This window comes from Bombus impatiens, unplaced genomic scaffold (genome assembly GCF_000188095.3).
Source record: "Bombus impatiens unplaced genomic scaffold, BIMP_2.2 scf_0478, whole genome shotgun sequence".
NCBI lineage: Eukaryota > Metazoa > Arthropoda > Insecta > Hymenoptera > Apidae > Bombus > Bombus impatiens.
In genome coordinates, this window is record NT_176897.1 from 301,743 (window position 1) to 319,299 (window position 17,557).

At 40.4% G+C, this 17,557-nt stretch overlaps 2 protein-coding genes across 5 annotated transcripts in view; one reads left to right on the forward strand and one right to left on the reverse strand.

The window, feature by feature from the left end:
• Positions 1-860: 860 nt before the first annotated feature.
• Positions 861-17,557, reverse strand: part of LOC100744904 (14 kDa phosphohistidine phosphatase) — a 64,115-nt gene continuing 47,418 nt past the window's right edge. The window contains exons 4-5 of one of the 2 annotated variants that reach the window (XM_033321659.1): positions 2,398-2,525; positions 861-1,554 (exon numbers count right to left, since the gene is read on the reverse strand). In XM_033321659.1, the coding sequence (XP_033177550.1) occupies positions 1,462-1,554; positions 2,398-2,525 (221 nt within the window). In that variant the 3' untranslated portion in view covers positions 861-1,461. The remainder of the gene's footprint in view (positions 1,555-2,397; positions 2,526-17,557) is intronic. The other variant, XM_024368721.2, reaches the window with a different exon arrangement.
• The window catches only part of LOC100749481 (phosrestin-2), a 46,909-nt gene continuing 46,333 nt past the window's right edge, over positions 16,982-17,557 (forward strand). For all 3 annotated transcript variants that reach the window (XM_024368711.2, XM_003490757.4, XM_033321653.1), the window contains exon 1: positions 16,982-17,522. The gene's annotated coding sequence lies outside the window, so the exon portion shown is untranslated. The remainder of the gene's footprint in view (positions 17,523-17,557) is intronic.

Here is a 17,557-nt window from a genome sequence, read left to right on the forward strand (position 1 = left end):
GTCGTTCGACTGTAGTTTTCACGGAATTGGAGCGGACGTGGTTTTCTGGTGCAACTCGAGAGTCTCCGCGTTCTCTGTGACAGGCGATACGAGTAATCCCTATTATCCTGGCCGGCTCTACGATTCTCGGAGGATAGCGCAGAGGATATGTCCGCGACAGTGGATTCGTACAGCCAGCGAAAAAGTTTCTAAATTGATTTCTACGACCGGCACGACGCGCTTTCGCCACTGAGCCGTTGCCGAAATTAGCTTAGCGAAAAAGGCAGCTAACGAAGGTCCAGAATCCTGGCCAACGAATGGCTTTCAACGGCATGCAGATATGTCCTCCCTGCTGCGTCGTTCAGGGGCTGTGAGCGATGGCTCTCCTCGTGATTCACATTCGCCAGCACCGAATCTATAATTTCCACTTGTTTCTAGTTGCTCGAAAAGGAAATAAAAATAAAAACCGAATGGAATAGTATATGGAATATCGAGTGTTAAGAACTTTTGTTCAAAATCTTGTATTCAGCAATGAAGAATGTAAGATTGCTACAACTATTACAAATCTTAGATGCTACGAGATATACGAATATAATACAATGGTAACGCTAGGAATTGTTAACGCAATGGAAATAGTAACGCACGAGAGATTTCGTAAGAAGAAATTAAGTACAGGACTCGGTGATACGGGTTCTATTTTATTTTACATTGTACTCTGGTCTTCGACGTAGTGGAGAGGCTGACCTATTTGAAGGTCTCGCAGCTTGTCCTTGGATGACTGCTGATATCAGGTATCCCTGATGATGACAACAGGGGTCGCGTACCTCGGGTATGGAATACGGAACAGCGACAGATACAAAAGTTGTTAAGAATTATATCGATAAAGGAGCAAGACGTTTGTAGGTTGCCATTACAAACGTCACGTTTATTTCGTAGCTCGGTGATACAATCAATGACGAATCGTCTGTGATAATTCCTACGTTCGCCATAGGGAAACGCAAACAGCAGTTAAGGAACACACTGATTTTTTTGACAGTTCGGTATTTCGTAAACCAGCACGCAAACTTCCATTCAACGTCACGTCTATCCTTCTATCGTTCTTACTTAATGCTCCGATTCGAATTTTTCGCTCATAACTCGGATCGTTCAACGAAACGCTTATCAACCAAACTAATTTAATCAAGAAAGAACGCAAGCTCGACGACATTAAATTAACCGAATCGAATGAATTATCAGTTAGAACTAGTTACATCGGTAAATTAATTTCGTAGCCATTCGAACGAGTAGATTGTTAGTCGCAATTAGCAATTAAACGACGTATAATTAAACGTTTTGAATCGTATTAGCTCGTGTTACCGCTAAATAGGAAATGTACAGAATCAAGGCAACGGTAATAGAAGCCATAGACACTCTTTATTAAATTACACATTTAACGCTCTCTCTCTCTCGTTGTGCGACGCGCAGAACAAATCCTTCTTCGGTCTAATATCCATCGTCGGACCAAGTGATCGTGTAGTCGGGGTACTTCTTTTTCAGTAGACCAACAGTCACTTCGTGATCCGCCTTTCCGAAGCCCTGAAAATAAAGCAGCCTTTTTTTCGTTTCTGTTATCAGAGATGTCGTAAACCGTGGATCTTCCCAGTTTACGAATTCCGTACAATGCTTTGATCCACGAAACGCAGGGACGACGCGAAGCGATCTGTTTCCAAAGTACACTCCACTCTGATTCGTGGAATAAAGAAAAAAAGTCACGGTACCCCCAGGCAGCGTTAAAATTGCTTCCCCTCGAGGTCTCTCCGACCAGATTCGGGAAAGCCATTTTTCCAAAGTCCACAGCCCCTCCCTATAAACCTCGTTCAACCCATCGAAAATCATGGTTGCGATGTGATAAGGTTTTATGCGAATTTCGCTGATCTTATCGCGCGCCTACTCCATCCCAGTCTTCAAAGTGGAATAATTAGTCTACAACGTAGGCCGTTTAAGATCAGGAACCCGGTGAATGATTATCGGCGCTCCGAGTTTTCCTTACAAATACAGTTTCAGACGAAATTCGATTTTATCTACCACGCTCGCGGATTTACTTTTCATCTAATTTCGATTCAGCCTTGAGCTTCGCTTAACGAGAAAATCTGTGCGATTTATTAGTTTTATCGAAGTTTTTCCGATACATGGACGTAATAAAATCTTCGTTCGCATTATCTTCGTATTATCGACGAGTTTTCCGGCTCTAGACGCGAGTAAAATTACATAACGAGAAGAAAGTCGCACGAGCCTGATAGAGAAGCGTCGATGTGGACGATGTCGGAGGTAGAACATTGATAGGTGTCAAATTAGTAGCATGTAAAAGAACGAAGAGTTAGCCGATTAGATCGAGCTAGACAGAGAAGTTCGTTAGAACTCGTTAATCTCTGCATTTACTTGGGAGTATCCGTAGACTTTGATGGTCTTTTCGTCCGGGTCGTGCTCGATTCTTCCACCCCCGTGGCACTTGCAGCTCAAATAACGAATCGTATCCACATGATCGGCAACCTCGTTAAAAATGTTGGCTAAAGCAACAAAGAAAGAGGATGCGATTAGTACGAAGGTTAATTTAAGAATCAAGATTTGAATTGTCATTCTTTTTCCATTTCTTAAATTGATTTCTCGTACAATAACATATCTTTAAGGACATATTTAAAGGAACATACAAATAATATAGAACGATGGTGCAAGGATCGCCTCGAGAGCTGCTTCGTTATCTAAGTATTAGTACACGAGCATACTCTTGAACTAATTTTTCCTGCTCTTACTTTAATTTAAAATAGGAAGAAATTATCTTCCGCTAATCAGAACGATGTATAGACTATTTCTTCAAATTTTGTTAAAGTTTAATGTTTCGAATTAGCGTAAGAGTTATCCAACTTTCATCGATACCGTCGCGAAAGATTTTCATCGCGTTACAAATAAATCTTATACGCTCTCCATCTACGAGTAACATCGCGAACAAAAATCTTCTCTCGTAAAGATATGCTTTAACAAAATAGTAGTAACTTCGTAAAGCGTTGTTCTCGATAAACATGTTTAGTCGTTATAAAAGCAATAATATTTAAGATCGTTGAAAACTTTCGCCCAGTGCTATAACTGGCCGAGGTAATCCAACGACGATAACATTTTTACGAAGGCACTAAAACAAAGAAACAGGCAGTCAACGAACGAAACGAAAGGGAATTCGATCCAGTCGTTTCGTCGCATAATGCGCCGATTAAATCTTTACAGCTCGTACACTAGTTCCGCTTCGAGAAATTTTATTCCACTTGAAAACTTGGCAAATTAAAGACCGTCCAGAGTATTGATAAAAAATAAAAACAAAAAATATAAAACGTGACAAAATTTGGAAATAAAAAGTTTGATATCTGTCAGGTTTGAGGATGAACATCGAGTCGATGGACCATTCCTTTTGCGCGTATCCGTTTGCCATGTAAAAATTGGATTTCTCATTGTGCGATATCTCGCGCGAAAATTCATTTCCGCAATCTCCGCTCGTCGATGAAACGGAAAACCGATATCTTTCTGATTGCTAGAAATTAAATAACCGTACGATTGCCAGTTATGTATATATATATATATAACATATATATATATATATAATATCGGTATATATATATATATATATATATATATATATATATATAATATCGGTATATATATATATATATATATATAAATGGAAGATCAACATTTCCATCGTATTTGACGACCCAAAACTGACTGACGGAATTTCCAGTCGGAAGTCGAAACGAAGGTTCCATTATGGGTTCCCTGTTTAATTTCGCGGTGACGGCGCGAAAGTTTCCGTCTCGTTCGTGACTAACTAATGGAATAATTTGCGCCACGCGTACCGAATAAAGTCTTGGAATAACCGAATAGATTGGACGCCTGCACGATGCATCGCAATAATCTCCGGATGCTTCGTTGCAAATGTCGTCGTGTCCCTTAAGACACTCGCTTTGAAGACGATGAAGTAAAAATCAAAATTGGGGCTCGGCTAAACTTTCGCTTCATTATGCATCTTTATGGACGATACGTTGTGGACTTTATGCATTTGTAACGGCACGTGAGTAGAGGACAATTCAAATCACGTAGTTGTTTCGTCTCGGAGTATCAAGATCGTTAGGATACACGTAATGTAACAATAAATAAATTCCGGGCAAAACAATGTCGCCGCTGCGTGCAATCGTCGAAAAAGACGAATTTGAATTTTCCGACTCTGCCTCGACCAGTATAAGTAAACGGCCGCGATCGCGAGCGAATCAGTATACAGGGTGGTTGGTAACTGGTGGTACAAGCGGAAAGGGGGTGATTCTACGAGAAAAAAGAAGTCGAAAATATAGAATAAAAATTTCTTTTTTTTTTTTAATTTCTCCATCGAGACAATGAGATCCTTAATTTCTCCATTTACAGTGAGATCCGGTATAACGAGACGCGATAAGGTGCACGCGTACCGTGCGAAAATTCAAAGTCGATTTTCTCGAAAGCAAAGCCTCGAACGAAAAATTTTTATTCTATATTTTCGACTTCTTTTTTCGCGTAGAATCACACCCTCTCAGCTTGTACCACCAGTTACCAATCACCCTGTATACCGAGTATCTACGAATTATCGATCGAGTTATCAGCGAGCAATTATACACTGTGTTATCGAATACGTTTGTACTGACGTGTCTCGCCATTATTTATATTTACTAATTTATTTCATTCTTTTAAATATATCTGACGCGTTGCAACGGCAAGATATTGTTATTCTATATTACAATCCTCTACACATTTATGGCAGATTTAAGTAAAAACATAATTTCGAAACAGCAACAACAAACAACAACAAGTAATACGTCTTCTGTATATTTAAACAACTTAAAAAAAATATATAAACTTCGTGATTTTTCAAATAAACCCTGTAGCTACGTTTAAGGATTTGTAACTCTTGGCAAGGTTCCAACAATTTTTATATCTCCCGTAGAACCCAATCTACCGTCTACCCCATCGTAGACTAACGGAAGTAAAATACTTGAAAACGAAGGTACTTTAAAACCAATGAAACACGTTCTGTGAAGAGCAAGGTTAATCCAAAGCGCGGGAAAGCTTCGGAATTGAGAAAATCTTCGGTCCAGAAAGATGGAGATTCGGACGAGAATTAGAAATTCTCTGTTTCACGGAGGAACAACTGGCTCCGCGCGAAGACCACGCTACCGAGTCGAATTCTGGTTAATCAAAGCCTGTGGTCACGACGAGCTTTGTGAAACGTAAACACGTCGCGACGCTCGCAATCCGAAGTTCCGACACGGATCGAATTCTCCCAGCGGAGAATCCGAACGGAACGCGGAAGTTCGAATCCCTCGGCGAATTATTAACAGACACTCTAAGTTACCAAATATGTTGGCCGTTTTGAACGCGATCGTAATCTCTACTCTGATACGATCAGCGAGATTTCTCTTTTAAAGATCTTCTTTAAAGATTCTCATTTCGAAGGAACGCGAACGTCGCATCATTGAGAGAATTGAATCCGACGTCGAGCGAATGAACTCGTTTAATTTCAACGAGCGCGTCGTATTTATCTTTTCCATTGATCCTTGCGCAATATCGACGTCACGAATCTGCATAGTAAACACAGTATCGAGCAAACGAATTGCAAACGCACAGATCGTTTGCTTTCTAGAATCATTCTTTAATAAAACTATCCTTATCTGCCAACACGTGTGTTTCTTTATGCAACGAGAATCCAGGTTGTCAATCCGATTCCCATCGTTGTTTCGATAAGGAAGGTTTTACATTATAGTTCGATTTCCAAAGGTAGAAGACACGAAACGAATGAATATTTCGCCAAGAACTGTGGATATTCGTACGTGACCCTTGTTTCTTTCGCATGGATATCGTTTCCTTGTAGGACGACTGTACTTTGTAATATTCGTTAACCCTGGAGAAAAAATAACTTTCGTCGTATTCTTACTCTGTGAAACACACGTCCTACGAAGAAGTTCGTAAACTAGAGGTCGTAAATAATTTCGAAGAAACTTGGAACGAAGTTAGACGCGAAGATGGGAAATAAATGAAGGGAATTATCGAGTAGCGGGAAATCAATTATCCAGATCCGGGAAGGGAAGGGAAAAAGAAGAAGAAAACGTGACAAAAGAGTGGTTCTCTGTTGACGTTGGTTGTATACTCGCGGGTATCGCTGATGACAGAACACCCGTGCATATTAAACGCGATTTCATTGTCCGACGTTCAGACGACGCACATAAATTTCACAGAAACGGTGGACACAGAATCGACGAAAAAGCTCGGTCTCTGTTTGAGATTGAAAGGGATGAAATATCGCTATAAATCGTGCAGTAAATTTTAAAAAAAGGAGGGAGAGAACAACGTTGTCGAGTGGTTTTCTTCGGTGCTATCGTTTTTTGATTGGACGAAGAACCGGAAAAGAAAAAAGAATAGAAGGAGACTGGTAACACGCGTGACAAACGAGGCGACCACGACCCGTCCGTAGTAAAACCTTGACGAAAAAACGTTTATCTTGACCCATCTAAACGCAGCGTATCCCATTAATTCCGTGCTTCCGTTTTTCCAAGTTTCGACGCGAGGCGGAAGCAGCCCGAGTACGTCCACGCTGAATAATGAAGAAATAAAAATGAAAAATAAAGATAGGACTACACGGTCGGTATTGGATAATTCTCGTGCGAAAAGACTATTTGGTTATTCTAAAATTATACTGCCAGCCTTTCCTTGCTGTTTGAGATGGTAACTTCGTTAACACGGCGAATCGCGCTTCACACGATCACCGTCGACAAATTTTGAACTGAAACATCCATCTAAATTCTATCATCCACCTTGTATTTTCGACCAATCGCGGGGAGACGCAATCGCGAGGAAACGCGTCAACGGCAGTCGTAAATTCCCGTTACGATTATAATAATCGACGCCGCGAATAGATCGATCCCCTGATTTCCATTGAGATAATAGGGGTGGTTGAGGTGGTATATCGCTGCGATTAACAGGGTTATAAACTATATACTTTCAACACTTAAGAGTTACACCGTTGCGTATGGTATACGTGGTAGACAATGATTTGGCGTACGAAGATGCGATACACTTGCACAATATTCGTCGGTAGTCGAGCAAGGCCCTTATAGTTGAGTTTCTAGTTGTAGTTGACGTAACAGTAGAGGAGACTGACGTTCCGCTCTCATGCAATTACGGAGGAAAGCTCGGTGTGGGTGTGGTGTTTTGAACGAAGAAAGCGGATTCGTTGCTCACGCTTTTCGTTAGCAAGGCGAGGGCAACGATCTGCGATGTCCATTGGTTCTAGTCAGTGTTAACGAGAGATGAGAGGGAAAGGAAACCTCCTACCAATGTTGCTAGCTGGTGTCATTGTTTAAGGGAAAAACCGGATTTTCCGTTAGATATATAACCGCCTTTTTCGTTAGGTCACTACCCGCTTTCTCCGTAATTCTTAGGACTTTTCTAAAAACCAGCCGTGCACCGAAAATATTTCTAATATTCTAAAAAATCCTTCGGGACAAACAGATTGACCGAAAATCATACGTTGACACAACGAAGTTAAAAGTTAAAGGTTTATGGTGGATCCTTAGATTTATCGAGGGTCGGAGTGACGGTACGTAGACCGTTGGCTGTCCAGCAGCGAGGGATGGAGTGCAGATGTCTTACGCGACATAACACACCTAAATAATCGCCTAATTGATCAGATTTTCGACTTTTCTTTCGTTAAAAAATTCATCTTCGATCCGACTATCGCTGGATCCGAAGGCGCTGGACAGTGGATGCGTAAATCTGTGATTAAAATAAAGGCTGTAGCGAGTGATGTCGTTAGAAAGCACAACGGCATTTATAGGCCACCAGAAGATCGACGACGTGAACGTACGCTGTATATATCAGCCGCAATATTGTCAGAAAGGGTGAATGGGGTGAGTTGGAAATTACCAGAAATCGATAAGGAAGGGGTATCTCGGTCTCTCGGTGGGTACTAAAAGCACGGCCGGGTAAATCGCTAAGTGCAAAACACGGTAAAGGTAGAGGGCCGAGAAGCTTCCGGTTGCTAGGTGAAAGAGCTCTGGCTTCGCCGGAGTTGGTTTCCGCAGCAGAAAAATCTGTTTTGATCCTTCGTCGTAAATATACGATAATATACGTGGTTCTATTCAAAATTTATCCGCAAGCATTTGTTAGACAAGATCTTAAACAGGATTTTAGGATCTAGACAATCTCAAATTCGTTGTGTCATAAGTACCCGTGTTCGTATAAAAAAATGTAGAGACATGTTAGCTTCGATTGTTACAAATATAAAATACGAGAAAATAGGAAGAATCAGATTTAATTATTTTTGTACCAGTCTCGAAACGTTTATCGATTTCTATATCTGAAAGGTATCAGTAAATGCGAACGACGAGTTCGTGGATGTCGTTATCATAATGGCAACTGTAGCCTTCTCTACGAAAAAGAAGTCGCTAGTCGAAGCAACAGAAGACATTTTATCCGATCAAAATGGCATTCGGCAAAACGTCTAAGGTGTCCACGATGAAAACCTGTCCAGAAGTTTCGATAATCACGCCAGACGATATTCTGCAGCGCGAAAACGCGCAACTGATTTATGCAGGTGAGACGGGTCAATTTCGCTGTCACGAGCTTCCAGCTTTGCAACTCAAGATTTATGGCATCGATTTACACGCGCGATTCGATGAAATATCGTCCTTTCGGCGAAATATCACGCAACGAGATGAAAAACCACGATTAAACCAGAAGAGAAGACACAACGATCGAATCTCCGGTCCATCCATCGACAACCACCGCGAATGTAGCTTTTCTCCAAGGTTGCTACTGTCACGGGAGAATGAAATAAAGCAGGAAATGGGACAAGGAAATGGACTGGTTGATTTCGTTCGCCATGCGAACGAACATCGCGCAACTCGGAAATCGCCGTGATTTTCTCTCTTTTTTACGCATGGACGTTTACGAACGTTTGACTAGAGCAAATCGTCGAACGAGAATTTTGCACTCCGCCGTGCTGTAGCTCCAGCCAACCTGTCGAAAACGTTTCATCGAGAGACAAGCAAACGCGATTGCAGCACGCTGCGATTCGGCCGACTCGAACCACGGTCCAATTATCGGCGAGCGAGTTTGTAGGCGTGAAAAAGGTCGAGGGAAGTTAATTAGGACGGTATAATCATCGCCCTCAAGTTCATTATCCCGAGCAAGGGAGAAAGGTTGTAACCGTGAAGGGATATGGCCGTCCTTGGGACGTGAATTCGCTCGCGACACGCTCAATGCCGCTTTCAAATTTTCGAAATTAAGGTCCGATGCCACTAGCACTCTGGCGATATTCATTTGCAATTAGCAGTTTTAGGGTGACACGCTCACCGGATTGATTAAGTCGTGAAACGAGGAGTGGAAAATGTTGGTCGTGAATTAAAGACGGATATTCAGTTGATAATAAGTTTGCTAGAATTTTGGGGCTCGTTTCGCCAAGTCTGGAAACAACATCGTAGGTCGTTCAGAGAGACCGGAAATTTATACCAACGAGAGCGAAGTTGCAATTTAAAATACATCGGACGAGAATCAACGTTCATCTAGAAGATTAAAGGTTATCGTGACTCTTGGTTCGATTCGCCCACGCGTGAAATTTATATTTTGCAAACAAATTCAATCATAAATGTTTGAAGGACTTGCGCGGAATTTTGCAGCTCCGATAATATATACAGCGATGTACAATGACACTCGTCGAGCTACCGCCGAAAAATTCTGCAAAAAGTCAACCTACCGGTCGAAGGATTACGATCACTCTCCTACAAACGATCAAACCAACAACATCGCTGCAGTCTCGACATTTTCAGTTTATGTTTCAAACTCTCGCTTGATCTCCGAAAATGATGAAAAATAACAGGTATGGATTAAATCGGGCGATCGAACGATCCGCGTCGTGCTAATCGCCTAATGACGATAATCTATTCAGCCGGATCCAAGAAGATTACGCCATCGAGACACACGTTTCGCCGTAAGAAGCAATTAACGGGACGATTGATCGCGATTGTACTCGCGATAATCTGTTCTAGCGCAATTTGTTTAACGTCCTTGGAAATCGATTAAAATTTTCGAGCTTGTACCAGCCGAGAATGAAACAAATACTTTGATCCATCGATAGAAATACTTGCTGATAATTAAATCGCCGAAGCGTTGAAAACTCGTCTTATGGACGATGCTTTTCAATGCATTCGATTAATCACGGTATTTACCGGATGAACGAGCATCTGAACAAACTTTGCCGTTACATAATAGAAACCTAGCAAAGATAGGAGAAATGGTTCAAGGTACACCGAACGACTTTTCCATCGCTGTAGTTGGGTTAGGTTTTACAACTGTGTCCTGCAGCTCGTGTTTATTCAGAAAACAAACCCGATCGGAAGCGCACAAAAGAGAAAGACGTAAAGATGCGAGAGAAAAGTAAAATAAGTTCCATCCGTATTAAGATGTCTTTTTTTACGTGAGAATGATTCAAGTTTGGCGGTTCCATGGGCCGCAGTGATGTAAACCTAACTTTCGCCGACGGCTTGTCACAAGCCGATTTTCCAACTGGCTTACGTAAAACTTCGTAATCTCGTTTCCTCTGACGGACATCTGGATCGGCGCCCACGATACCGAGTAAGATACGCTCTTAATTCGAACATATGAGAAAGGTTAAAGAAAACTTTCAAAACTTTTTATTACAAATATCGTTTCGTTTCTGTGGCGTATTATTACGTCAGAGAACTGTGTCTATTATCAAATTCCATCTGCAAGGTGGAAAGTTGCACACAAAGGATAAAAGTAAATCTTCATGAGATTAAAACTCGGGTTACTCGATTATGGACGGAGGATCACTGTGCCCGGCCAATAAAACTTTCTCTCTGATGAAACGCATAGCCGGAGAGTTAATTTATTTCTAGAACAGCGACGTAAAAGCCAAAGTAATCCCGCGAAATCGGAAGAAGAAACGGCGGATAACGAAAACTGTAAAACGAGACGACGCTTTTATTACGCGAAACGTCCTTTAACGCGTTGAATACCGCGTGAGCCATCGATGACCCACGCTGAACTTCTCATTTAGATCGGACCGTTGTAATTATTTCGTGTAAAACGGAACACGATCGTGAAATGCTACAAAATATAATCAGTCGATATATAATACAATTGCAATAGTATGGACGATCGATGATTCGCGTAATCTGAACCGTGAAAATGGTCCTGCATTCAACGTATTGACGTCAGACGAATGTTAATCGAGAAGTTTTACAACGGAGCAGATTTCCTCGTAGATACGTAAGAAACGGATGTATTCTGTAGAAAACGTGCGTCATAGATCCAGCGAATTTTTTTATGACACCAAAGAAAGCGAACACTTGTATTTCTAACTGAAATATGAAACACGGAAATGAAGTAGAAATTACATTGGCGGCGAGATAAATTACGATGGCCGCAAGACGTGGATAAATAGGGAGACGAAAGAGTTTGGCCGATAATCGAAGTTTTTCCAAGCGATCTGTAGCTTTTGCTTCCGACAATCGAGGGTGGTTCTCACGATGATTGGCGAGATTTCGTGTGGCAATATTTTATCACGTAATCGAATACTTGCTCGGTTTCCTTTTCACGAAGGATCGTCGAAAAGGGGATGAAAAAATGACCAACGAGGCTATCCTTATTTTCGATAGAATATCCCGCCTCTTGTATCGCGATTCTTGGGATCGATTTACCCAACCTACCATGGACTGTTTCACCGGTTACGAAGCAACGAATTAGAGTCTCCCCGTGAAAAGTATCCGAACACATATATATCTTAAAAAATTAACGTACGTAGTATTGCATACGATAAATAAAAATATATATTATTACCGTATTTCCTAATAGATAATTTACATTTACAATCTGCTTATTCCGAAATAGTTAGGAAGCATTCGTTCTAATTATTTGTTTATCAGTAATGTAATTAGTTTGGGAAAATTCACGTTTTGTTAGCAAGAATCGGCCAGAGTGTTCGGATACTTACGAGCAGTAAACGTGTGAAATAGAAATCGGGATAGCGTGGGAACTATCGTTAGAACGTATTACTGTGGGAAGGATTAAGGGAAAGTAGAGTATGATATTTCAAGCACGCTGAAATCGAGTGTCAAGGACAGGCCGTGAGAATATCCTTAGACAACGAATAAAGACCACTCTACGAAGAAGTCCATCTCTTACGGATGAGAATCGTACGGGAAATTAGACGAAGGATCTTGTCTCGTCAGAAGCTGCTTTAATCGTTCGAGTATCCAAAGGAAACGTGGGAGAATATCCAATGTTATTCGGTCGCGTGAAACCTTCCTATAAACGTAGAAGCGTATCTCAGCTGTTAATAAATTTGATAACAAGATAAACCTTCAAAGGGCATAACTTTGCATCGAAAGTTTAGCATGTTCGTGATCTCGTGATTCATATATGAGCCAGGAGAACTCCCTCCCTTCTGCTATTTAGATTCATTCGTCGGAATTTGATGGAAATTAATAACTTAATGGCGAATTAATTATTATGGAATTTGCGGGCTATGAGGTTCAATTATCTATGGGAAAATATTATTCGATTTAATCTAATAAAAAAATTAATATTAGTAATGAAAAATTGGTAATGCTTACTTACAAGGTAACGCATTGCCTTGGGACGTGAATGCTGTTATACAGACGTAATATCTGCTTTGTACCTCACTGTGCGCAAACAGTGTTCCGGAATTACTATCTCGAACAAGGAAATTTAGAAAAGGCAGGTCGCGAAAGGCAGCAAAATATTTTCCGCTTGCGGCTGTAATTCGTATTATTTTGCTGCGTGTACGGTGATAATTTTTGTTACTCTATATTTCAACAACTATGTTACGCTTGGCGCAAATTCGGTATTTTCTTACTAAAATTCTTCTTGAGATTAAAGTCGCATATATTTCCTGACTGTATGTATTCAGTTGTATAGAAACGTCAAATTAATCTACAACGCTTGGACAACCTTCTTCAACTCGTAACCTCCGTTTCGGTCCAGTTGGTTATCGTTATCGTGTCTCTAACACCGAAGTTTGCGAAGAGGAAATCGTAGGTACGCTCGATTCCTATTCACCCCATTGGTCCATTTCGATGGTTTTATCGTTTGCATCGTTATTGTTCGTCTTCCCGGACGTTGGTAGCCTGGCGGGCGAGTTTTGTAGTTGAATCGATTCCGATGAAAACACGACCGACGTACCTGCACACTATGTACAGATTGTATCCGGAGAAGTTTGACAATCTCGGAAGCCGCGAGCCATTCACACAAGTCGGTGTATCGAGCTTCGAGGTTTACGATCCCGCAGCGAGAGTAGTACTCGATAATGAAATATCGGACACGCGAACAAATGAATGCCAGAATTTCCAAGAAATCGTTCACGTCGAAACTCCCAGGAAATCGACGTCAAGCAAGTTCGCTGTTCGATCCAAGTTTCTAGCCGTAACGTGGTCGCATCCGCGCGTCTTTCTTAAAACTTGCCGCGAAATGAAAGCTATGACCGTCGTCGGAACATCTCCCGGAAATTTTATCGAACTTATCTAGTTTTGATTAGATATCGACAAATTTTGCTTCTTTTTTTTTTTTTTTTTTTTTTTTTTTAACTAAAACCTTTAAAAAGTTTGTAAAGCACTTTCTGCTCTGACAATCTGATAAAGTTTCGTACTTTTTCATACTTCTTATTCTATACATTCGTATACATAATTTTCTTTATTACATATCGATAACATTTTATTGGTGACACGATAAGAACAGAGACTCTCCGGTGTTTTTCAGTTTAGGCTAAGACATTTTGTGTTTGTTTCGCCTTAAAAAGGTTTCTTAAAGCGATCTCGTAATATATATTACGTTTATATCGATTGTCAAAAATGTTTTACGTTTTCTTTCCTCTTCCTTTTTTTTTTTTTTTTTTTGTTTTTTTCCTTTTTTTTTTTTTTTTTTTTTTTTTTTTGTTTTAACTAAAACCTTTAAAAAGTTGTAGTGATATCGTTAACATCGCGAATTACAAAATAACCAGCGTTAGATACCAGCCTACCGCGACATCATGCGCCACAATTATGATTATGTATTATAAATGTCAGTATCCTTGAAGAGTCATTTCTTTTCTAAATGTTTCATGCGATAGCTATTAGTCATCCGGGACCTTCCTCTTCCTCAGCAACTCTCCTCCAATGTCATTCCTCCTTTTACAAGCTTATACATGAAATATCTATCTTACAAAATTTCTCTGTAATCCATCAAATATCTATCTTTGAACCTCCGAAGAACATTGAAAAACGAAGCAGATGGTGAATTAATTCTCTGATTTAATTTTTCCCTCCAAATTCCAAGAATAACACGACTCGGTCATATTGAACGATTCTTAATCTTCTTAAGTAGAATTGGCTTTATGGGGCCAATTGCATTACCTTCTCTTTTTTATTTTTTATTTTTTAATTAATATGTTCAATCTAAATTTTCTTAATTTTACATCATCGAGGATTGGTAGGTTTTTACAGAACATCGTCCAATTATTCTCTTACGTATTTTCTTGAAAAATAGACGAGGCGATTCTCAAATTGCCTTCCGCGTCTTTGACGCTGATAAATTAACGCGTTTTAGTGTTCGAAACAAACGCGCCGTGACAGCTACTTCGGCTCGAAGCTCCGGGATCTTGTCAATTAGAGAACACGAGTCGCCTTGCAGCAAACGCCGCGTCAATCAAATATGGTACGCTTATCTGCCGCAACAATGCAACCTGTGACATCCGTTTGTAACGTTTGACTTGCTACATGATTCCACGGTTCCGTTATTGCGAGAAATTCGAGGAATCTCTCGAAGAGCTTATGAATTGAAATATAATTGCATATCAACAGCGATCGATTGTATTTTAGTGAAATTTTTCTATGCTTCTCGCGCTTAATACCTTTGATAGCAAACAGGCGTTTTACGTCTCTATATCAATATCCACGCTAATTATACGATGACCTTTGATCGTGCTCTCGTTTGCTCACACGCTCTCCAGACTTACATTGGTTCGCGGTTAATGAATAATGCATGTCGCACAAATTGATCGAGCTTATCGCCGTTCCAAACCTGAATTCCTCCTCGAGGACTGGTTTTTCTGTGAAATCGAAAATAATTTCACAGAATAACGTTCACGATCGAATAACGCTCCACGAGTCTTTTAATTCACAACCATATGACGAAAAATGCAGACAAAAATGTTAAGAAGTTTTACTGGTACACCGAATTGGACAAATCGATGGTTTTTTGAATTTTCTGATAGCGTAGCATCTGGAAAATATGTCCATGAAATTTTAAAACGTAATTCTCAAAATTGCCAGAAAAATTTCTGACAAATAAATTTCATTTTGTGGAATAACGATTTTCGCCTGTGGGATAAATACGCATATTTTTTCGCTTAAAAAAATATATATTTTTTTTTCTTTAGTTTAATCGGGACGCGTGATGTCTTAGATGATATGGGATTTGGGAAATGCGTTTAGAAAAATCGGTAGTTTGATTCGGAATGTAGGGAAAAGGAAAAAGGTAAAAAAGATTGGTTTTTTTTCAGGCGCCACTTCGGGAGGATCCCTTAAGTTACACGTAGAATTTTGATCATTCATTTCCATTTTATCGTTAAATAATTTAACTCTACGATAATTCTCACTGAAACGTGGCTGGATTCTCTCGCTATATCCTTAAAGACACACAGGCGAGTGCTATACACGAACCGGAGAATCGATAATCACGCAGAAGGTTGCGGAGGGTGAAAACATTGAGCAGAGTCGAAGACGGCAGGAATCTGGGGAAAAGAGCTGGATGAGAACCTACCTACTCGCGTGGTATTCTCGGCTGACTGAAATGATACGATTTCTACGCACGCGACCTCGAACTCCCTGGCAGCCTCGTCAAGGTTGAAATCTCGAAATCATCATCGAAGAATCCCGAGCAAAGAATACGAAATGCAGATCGGAACGAGAATGGTCAAAACGGTGAAAGTGGATAAGTTTGGTGAATGCGAATTACCTTGAAGAAACACGTTTCGAATGGGATGAGAAGTATGTACGTGTAGTACGGCTCTGCGTAATATGCGGTACGACGATATTTTTATATCGAGTGAAATTATTCACGATACTAGGAAGTTTGGTTGTTTGACCTGGAATTGTTGTTTGGCAATTGCTTTTTCCGATCGCCATGTCGGATTGCCACGCGGTACTTTCGTGCAGGACGTTTATTCTGACCAACTGAATTATTCGATACGATCGACCGTGATATCACCAATAACGAATAAAACACAGAAAATGAAAGTAGGAAGTCGGAGAGAAAAGATTTCCGATAAAAAAATGTTTGAAAGAATTTTTGTTTCTTAAGTGATCGTTACAAAATTGGAAAATTTAAAAAGTTTACAAAATAGCTACTCATTCTTATTCATAAATCGTACTATTCCAACGGGGAAAAAGTAAAGTCGAGATAAATAAATATTGTTCGTTAAAAAAACATGAAAACAAGCGAATTTTAAATGACGTACATCACGGCTGAATAACTTCAGTTACAATAATTAGAAGTTTAATCGTGTATGCTTTATTTGGAGATACGCCACGCATAATTCGTCATTGTAATTTCTGTAACGTGATTTCCGTAACACGCTGGTGTTTCATTTTCCTCCACGGGCTGATCACTCAAGCGATTATGATCGTTGATGATGATTCGCGCTTGATAAATTCGTTATCTGATCAAAAATACATTCTCTTTGGTGAAAGAGAAAAAAATCGTTTGTCCATCCAACGAAAAGATAATTAAATGTACCGTAACCAATTAGACTTTCCGAATAACATTTAGAGTTGGTGTAAAATTGGCGCAACTGGTAAACAGGTAGTTTGAAAAAGAGCTATTCGGTGAGAAAGTGAGCAGGAGATCGCGTGAAGGGACCAGGCGCCTCGACGCCTGCGTCGAATGGCTCAGTAGTCGGCGAGCCGTGCTGGACTTCGGACGTCGGGCGTAACGCCGAGCTTTACCACTTGTTCGCGGCCCTGGCGAAAAAACCGCGCTTCGCGGACAAATAAAAACAACCAGCCTCGTAAAATTCCATCAACCACGTCAATCGCGAATCATAAACTGCGCCAAATCAATGAACGTTCAGGATATATCCCATAGAATCGCTCGAGTTTTTCGTTAATTACTCGTTATCGAACCTTTCCAAAGTTCTACGTAGAACAAAAATTAGAAGCGACAACAGAAATGAACAAAGAACAACGATCGAATTAGGGTTCGAAATTCGTAACTTATTCGTGAAAGGCTTACGTTTCAAGGTTTTGCGGGAACGATGTTTCGAAGAGTTGAAAAGTTGTGAGACAATCTTTCGAGAAAGTGATCGATACGTAAGATGGATGATCGAGAACCGATGTAATAAAGATCGCGGTATTCGATAGATGGTTTGTTTACAGTGTAGCGTCAGTGATCTAGCAACTAGTGGCGCGGTGTAAACAGTGCTCGTAAGTAAAATAAACCGACATGGTCTTGTTCGTGA